Source organism: Nannospalax galili, unplaced genomic scaffold (genome assembly GCF_000622305.1).
Source record: "Nannospalax galili isolate Female #2095 unplaced genomic scaffold, S.galili_v1.0 scaffold91, whole genome shotgun sequence".
NCBI classification, from domain to species: domain Eukaryota; kingdom Metazoa; phylum Chordata; class Mammalia; order Rodentia; family Spalacidae; genus Nannospalax; species Nannospalax galili.
Window position 1 is genome coordinate 1,230,746 of NW_008332583.1, and position 8,373 is coordinate 1,239,118.

Here is an 8,373-nt window from a genome sequence, read left to right on the forward strand (position 1 = left end):
CCCACATGGCAGCTAACAGCTGTCTGTAGCTACAGTTCTGCAGGATCCATCATCCACTTCTGACCTCAGCTGGTATTGCATGCACATGATGCAGCTACATACATGCAGGCAAAAAGGCATACACATAAATAAAAAACAAAATTCAAAAAAGAGACTTCACAGAGCACAGAGGGTGAGTTTTACAAAGAAGTATTTTATTATAGGGAACTTAGGAGAAAGAAAGAAGGCGGAGCTCCTGACAGCAGGAGGGGACCAGGGAGTGGGATTCCATTGAGCCTCCTTGCCCTGAAGTAAGTCAGTTCAGTTCCCTCCAGGTGTGCAGGTCCCTCAAGATTCTGGTCATGTCTTTAGTTGTCCAGGTCCCTCAAGATTCTGGTCATGTCCTTAGTATGGTTTCCAGGAAGGAGGGTACTCCTTTAGGGAAAAAAAGATAAGGAAAAAAGCATCACCTCCCCCGCTCCTGCACCCCAGCTTTCTGACATTCCTGTCTCAGGCTATGGTGGAACCAGAATAGTTTCTGGCCTCAGGCACAGACAAGAGTACAGTCAGGTCCACCCATGACATTTCCAGCTCTTAGCAAAGAAAGAAACTGGTCATTTTCCTTTTGGGGCCTTTTTATCCTAAGCTGCTTAAGCAATTTCTATCTCCTGTTCTCATCAATGTTAAGTTACCTGAGCACATTTAAAGGAAAATCCAAATTCTTTTTAAAAATATTTTATTTATTATTTTTATTTTATGTCTATGAGTGTATTGACTGCAAGTGTGTAAGTCCACTCATGTCCTGCAATGCCCACGGAGGTCAGAAGAGGATGTCAGAGCCCCTGGAACTGGAGTTGCACACAGTTGTTAGCCACTATGTGGGTGCTGGGAATCAAACCCAGGTCCTCTGCTTATTATTATTATTAATTATTATTATTATTATTATTATTATTTTATTTATGTGTGTGCGTGTGTGTGTATTTCCATGTGTGTTCATGTATCCACAGAGGCCAGAGGGGATGTTGGATCCCTTAAAGTTGGAGCTACAGGCGTTTGTGAGCCCTCTGATATGGGTGCTACGATCCAAACTCTGGCCCTCTGAAAGTGCAGTAAGTGCTCTTAACCTCTGAGCCACCTCTCTAGTCCTGGGAAATTAATTTTAAAATCACACTTTTTTCCATGAGTTTGAGCAGAGTTTGAACATTCATCATTTTTTATCACCTATCTAATAAAATGGTAGCAAGGCACTGAGACTCGTTTGTCCTACGTAATCCTGCATACACAACTGAGCCCAGGGATGAAGCTGTTTCATGATGAAGTCATTCCCACATCGCCTGTGACATCATCAGAGGGTATGCATTCGTGTGGGTGGGGAAAATGATTACTCTGCTTACACTGGTTACTGGACCAACTGCCCAGATGTATCATCACACACATTGGGGTTTTCTTCCCCTAGCTACATATTTTCTACAGTAACCAAATGGTTCTGACCAGTGTATGGAAAATCTGCTGCTTAAAGGACTGGCAGTTCTAATGACTTAGTGACTCACAGGGCTCTCATGTTCAACAGTATAAATTGCACTGCAAGGTCATGATTTAAGTCTAACTTTTTACAGACTTTCCACTGTGAGTTGACTTTGAACCAATAATATTCTCTACCACCCATTGCTTTTTCTATGATGAAATTATTAACTACAGATTGATAGTCATCAGTTTAAAGAAAGTATGTTTGCAGATCCCTTAATGCCAGAATTCTGACTTTTGAAGGTAGAGAAGTCTGCTCATGTATAAGGCTTAAAACACATGGTTCACTCTAAGTTAGAACATGGAGCCTTGCCTCAGTCATTATGTAATGGCACTGTGACGGTTACACGTAATTGTTCTTTGTGTATCTCCCTCAAGGTCTATAGGAGATGAAGGGCAACGAAAGAATGTGATTCGTACAGCTCTGTGTACCTGGTTGAAATGTAACAAATTCAAGAGCTGGGGAGAGGACTCAGTGAGTAAAGTACTTATTATGCAAGCAAGAGGACCTGGGTTCAGGTCCCCAGCACCAATACAGAAGTCAGCTGTGGCAGTTACACCTATAACCTAGGAGGATTCCAGGGGCCTACTGAAAAAGTCAGGTGTGACAGTTACACCTATAACCCCAGGAGGATGCCAGGGGCCTACTGAAAAAGTCAGGTGTGACAGTTACACCTATAACCCCAGGAGGATGCCAGGGGCCTACTGAAAAAGTCAGGTGTGACAGTTACACCTATAACCCCAGGAGGATGCCAGGGGCCTACTGAAAAAGTCAGGTGTGACAGTTACACCTATAACCCCAGGAGGATGCCAGGGGCCTACTGAAAAAGTCAGGTGTGACAGTTACACCTATAACCCCAGGAGGATGCCAGGGGCCTACTGAAAAAGTCAGGTGTGGCAGTTACACCTATAACCCAGGAGGATGCCAGGGGCCTACTGAAAAAGTCAGGTGTGGCAGTTACACCTATAACCCCAGGAATAGCCAGGGGCCTACTGGCCAGCCAGTCTAGCTGAAACGGCAAGCACTGGGTTCACCAGAACTTGGTGAAAAAAATAAGTAGGAGGATGCCAGGGGCCTACTGAAAAAGTCAGGTGTGGCAGTTACACCTATAACCCAGGAGGATGCCAGGGGCCTACTGAAAAAGTCAGGTGTGGCAGTTACACCTATAACCCCAGGAATAGCCAGGGGCCTACTGGCCAGCCAGTCTAGCTGAAACGGCAAGCACTGGGTTCACCAGAACTTGGTGAAAAAAATAAGTGGAGAGCTAGAGAGGAAGGCAGCCAATGCTGACCTCCAGCTACTACAGCCATACAAATAGGGAGTACACACATACACACACATGTACACACACGTGCATACACCACATAGACATACACAAAGAAATATACCAAATTACATCATAATGGAATTTCAAGTCCTTACGAAAACCTTTGGTTTTAATGGTAAATCATTATGTATCATGATGTGTTAATATGAAGTAAGAACATATCAGCAACTCTTTATATACTCTTGAAACCTAGCTGGGCTAAAATTTATTACTGGTGAAAGAAAGAAGAGGGGAGTGTAAAAGTTCTTATATACAGTGAGCTGAAATAGTGAACTTGGACATGGAAGACTAGTCAGTGTTGCCATATGAAGAGGAGGGCTCTTTTCTGAGCACAGCTGAAGCTTTAATATATGGACTTTCTGTCACCTGGTTTGGCTTGGCATATAGGTAACCAGTACTAATTTAGAGCATCTCCCTCAATATGTTTACCCTGTGAATCCCTAACCCAGATAATACTACCTACTGTGGTCTTGACCCATCTTTACATTTTTAAATTTATTTTCCTTTGACCGTTAAATATCTTTGAACATTCTTTTCCTTCCCTCTTTTTCTCCAAGTCATTAAGACCCCTATCCTAAGTTAAGAAAACCTTCATTTCCCTTATTTGAAACTGAAACTTCTTAATGCAAAAGTAGTCTTATTTTTTAGTTATTTCTACTTATAATCTGGAGAAATGCCTTCCATACTGAAGTCACTAATATTTGTGAAAATAGTTAAATATTAACTCAATCAATTCAGAAAATTCTTTTGAGAAGACCAGATATAATGCAAGTAGTATTTATCAAGATAATTCTGATTGGAGAATTGGGCTAATTGGGGAAGTTATATACCTAATAACTTAGCAAGAAATGGCTACTTGAATATTTTCTTCCATTATTAGCTGGTATGTCTCTATCCCAGTAGAAAATGAAAAAAATCCTCCATCTTCTCATGTAACTATCAGAATAACCTGCATTTTAATCCAAACCACATCTAGCTCCTACTTCTATTAAAAGAAAATGCATGCCCAAGAAACATGATTACCCTTGTGTTTAGGAAGTTTTAGAATTCATGATAAATATTTATTGTAAAATCTGTTGCCTCATTTTTTTCTCTCTTTCATCTTCTTAAGTAATAAAGTAGCTTTCTAGGACTAGGTCTTAGAAGTATTATTTATCACTCCAAACATATTTGGTTGCCTTGAATGAAAAAAAAGATGTTTTTCATGTAGCCTGATTTTATTATTTTCATCTTATGAATATTCTTCCATTCCATCATAATTCACTTCATTTTACTGTAAGGAGAACCATCCTGTGATGGGGAAATGGAGAAAAGTAGATTTCAGAAACAAAATAGAATCATTTTCTAAATTCTTGAAAGTACTACCCAAGACAATCTGGGGTTTAATAAAATAAATAAGCAATTGGGCATAGTGGTGCACACCTTTAATCCCAGCACCAGGGAGGCAGAGGCAGGTAGATCTCTGTGAGATTGAGGTCAGCCTGGTCTACACAGTGAGTTCCAGCTGGGGCTTCAGGCAGATCCTGTTTCCAAAAGATGGAGGAGGAGGAGGAGGGGGGATGGGGGAGGGGATGGGGAGGGGGAGGAGGAGGAGGAGCAAGAGGAGCAACCGCTCTGTTACTTAGGATCTGTTATTTCTGGCTTACTTGCTGTTTTTCTTTATCTCCCTCTTCCAATTATTTGGATCTAAGTCTACCTAGTTATTACAAGGTCTTCTGTCATGGCTTGAAAAACACTTGGAGTTAAAACATTACTTTGTATATATCATCTCATTTCTTGCAATTTTGAGGGGGTTACTATTACCTCCACTGCTTGCATCATTCACGTGCTCAGGATAATGCTACTGGTAGCAAGAGGAGGCAGAACAGCCAGACTTGACAATCTGAACATTTATCCTGACCTCAGTGAAACCAAGATTCAAATAAATCAATTTTGGTTTTGCTGTGCTAGTTTTATAATTGAAATAAAAAAAAATATTGATTAGATGAGATGATTATGTTTAGATATGAAATTCATATTTTTAATGACTAAACTCTATCTTCTGGTAGTAGCAAAAACACAAGACATCAAAAAGGCATTAAACTAGTTTTCATTTGAAACATGTTTTATTAGTGGCTTAAAGAAGTGATTGCTTTTCACTAAAATACCCATAAACTTGTGGTCTTTATGTAGAAACACCTAGTTTAGTATCTCGGTCATTTCCATTCCCTCTAGACTTTATTTTTATGGGTCTGATTATCAAATTCAATGTTACAACATCTATTTGTATGATACGTCTCTCCACATTACTGACTGAAATTTACTCCATCATCTGAAGGGTATCCAAGTTTTTCTCAAAGCCAAACAGGAGATGAAGTGAGCATGAACCCTCCTGACATGGCTTGTTTGAGCATATAATTGAATGCATGAATTGGCACCTGTGGTAGAATTACATTTTATAAGGATATGGATATTAGGTAGCAGACAAAACCGAAGGGCCTTTGGCTGAGTTATAAGGTTGTTTTCCTCTTTTTTCAGTAAAATGCACATTTAGGAAAACAGCAATTACTAGGTCGCTGCCTATGGAGTTCTGGTTGGCGTATTTTGTCTTCAGCACCCTCAAACACAGTATCCCCAAGGGCAGTGAATTGACCTTTGACTGAGTAACACTTGTTTTTGAAAGGGTATATATTTTTAAAAAGAATAGGACAGTTCACTTAAAAAAATTATAAAAGTATTCTGAGAAAATCTGCTTAGGCTTCTGGTATTCTTGGGGAATTATTTGAGAATATTGTTGGGTTTATCTAAGCAATGTTTAATATAATATCCAAACCATAGATTCATATGCTTGATGAAAGCTGGATATTGAGTTCCTATATTAATGACTGTTTGAAAAAAAATCCCACATAACCCCAAAAGAGTATGTAAAAATGTAAAACCAAGCAAAATTTTCTTACATTTCCGGAATTCCAAATGGATCAGCAGATAAAATTCACGATTCCTCTGACACCACTGTCTGATATTTAAAGACCCATGCTTCCATAAGGAGGAAGTATTTAATCGGCAATTGTCTTCGTTGTTCTACAGCAGACTCTCCCCAAGCCACCACCTTCTCCCTAAATTCATTCATCTCTTTATACACTAAACACGGTCCCTCTGTATGACCACCTTTACTCTTTCCTCTTCAACTTACCCATAACTTAGCTCTCCCAAGCTCTACATAACTCTGTGCCCAATCGGTGTGTCTTTCTAAACCATCATGTCTGCCTGCAATGTCTTCTCATTTTCTTGGTTCCTCCCTTTAAAGATTTACTCTTATTTGAGAAACATGATTCCCTTGCATTTCAAGTTGCTTTATTCACTGAGCTATTTTGAAATTTAAAAACCGGTTTTGTTGACACGTTGATTGAAATAAGTGATGTCAAGCTTCTCTGCATGTTTCTGTTAAAGCTCCCAAAGGAGAATATATTCCCAAGAGTATTTTCTAAAAACCCCATCTCCATAAGCACCTAGATCAGTGTTCATTAACAAATGTTGGCTAAAGGTTGTTGATCCACGGATTGGCCTACCATATTTTCTGTTCTGGGAACGAGTAAAACATTCTTATTGAACATTATTTTGGACAAATTTTATTTCTTTAGAAGAATTTAAAAGTACTTTGAACATATATCATTCCTTTGGAAGAATTTAAAAGTACTTCTAAATTGTAGTTTTCACACTGATCATTTTTTAAAAATTAAATGAACAAAAACTGTATTGTGTCCTTGAGGTAAGGTGGTTGGTGACACCAGTACTAGCAGTTCACGTGCTACTTAATTCAAAAAACCAGCAGGACTTTTGGAGTGAATGTACAACCTCATTTTTCTGTCGTTGTTGTTCATTTACAAGTCCCAATCAGGTTAGTCAGAAAGCTATAGTAAAACTCACAGTGGATTGGAAAACACACAACAGCAGTGGCAATATAAGCTTTAAAGTCACACTATACGTTGACAATAACTCGCGACAAAATCTACAGATAATAGAGGAATTAAGAAACGCATGAATATACAAGATGAAGGCGGGGGGGGAGGGGAGACAGGTCTCTAAAGAGTTTAAGGTTCAAAGGTGGCTGCTGTTGGTTTTTTTTCCGATTCATCTGCAGGGCCTGGATTAAATTCAGCACGCTGGCCAGCTCCCCGTGCAGGCTCACAGGCCTAAGAGAAGGGAACAGGGCAAGGAAGACACCATCTGCTCCTTTGTATTAATGGATTGCTCCATAAACGGGAGTGAAGACACTATAACAGACTCCATGCATGAAATGTTGGCGCTGTTGAGTTTGGGGGGGTGCCTTTGTTTGATGTAGGGGTTCCCACTCCTCCACTCACATCCCCTAGCAAGTCAGATTGAAGGAAGGGCTGAGCAACCAGAACCCTGTCGAGGCTCATTTAGCAGAAAGTAGTCACTAGCTTTAGCAAGGTGGTCTAAAGCGAGACTTCTACTTAGTTACGCTTCACTCAAATCTGATTCACTTGTGTTTTAGCGTGGACTCATGTGGTGTAAATTGCTGGAAAGGAGGTTTACGCTGGTGAGACAAACACATCGTCCCTCCCCGCCCCCACACTCCCCACGCCCCAGGTGTGAAGCCTGAACTAAACGATGGACCCTTTCTTGCGGGTTACATCTCATCAATTTCCTCTTAGTGTGACCTCTCTCTTGCCTTAACGTCTCCAGAAAGCCAGCACTCCGCTGTAAGAAGTTACCGCTGGCTTCTCTATTTTTTTTCCTCCCCCCAAAAACTTTTTGTACCCGGGAGGGAAAGAGAGGTCAAAGTAGGGAGTGCTGGTGTACACAGGGGAGGGGGCAAGGAGGACTGGGAGGCGTTGGGGTCACAAGTACTGAAGCCCTGCGTCTTTGGGGCGCTCCGCGCTCTTCCCCCTCCAGTCCTATGCAGTCGCCCTTTCCGCCGCGGACACGGGAGAGTTAAGCCAATAAACACGTAAGCGCCGCTCGCTCCCCAATCGGCAAGATGCCTCTCCGGCTCTTGGCTGCATCGACAGCTTGCAACACTCGGCATCTTTTCTGGAGGCGCCTCCTTCAGCGGCTGCAGATGGCATCCGGCTGCGGGCTCGGGGCTCGCAATTGATCGTCGCCCTTGCCCACCTCGGGTGCACACACGCACCTCTCCCTTCTCCTCCTCCCCTCGCGCCCCTGGGTCGCAGCCCAGCTGGAGCTCGCCGGGCGGAGGGAGCAGTCGCCGCGGCCGAGGCTGAGCAGCAGCGCTAGCTCTCCCTGACCTGGGGAGGAGCTGCCACCCGGAGAGCCGACCCTCGGCTGCCTCCAGCGCCCCCGGCCCTTTGCACCCCAAGTCGGGGGCTCCGGAGAACCCCCTCGCCCAGGCGCCACCATGCTGGACCCTTCGTCCAGCGAAGAGGAATCGGATGAGATCCTGGAGGAGGAGAGCAGCAAGGAGGTGCTGGGCTCGGCCGCGTCCGGAGCGCGCCTGTCTCCCAGCCGCACGAGCGAGGGCTCGGCCGGCAGCGCCGGGATGGGGGGCGCGGGCGGCGGTGCCGGGGCCGGGATGGGC

General features: G+C 42.9%; 1 protein-coding gene across 1 annotated transcript in view; it reads left to right on the top strand.

Annotated features, from left to right (window-relative positions):
• The first annotated feature begins 8,193 nt into the window (after window positions 1-8,193).
• The window catches only part of Cadps (calcium dependent secretion activator), a 497,333-nt gene continuing 497,153 nt past the window's right edge, over window positions 8,194-8,373 (top strand). The window contains 2 exon segments of the mRNA XM_008827502.2: window positions 8,194-8,365; window positions 8,368-8,373. The exon segment at window positions 8,368-8,373 is cut by the window's right edge and continues 242 nt beyond it. Of these exon segments, the coding sequence (XP_008825724.1) occupies window positions 8,194-8,365; window positions 8,368-8,373 (178 nt within the window).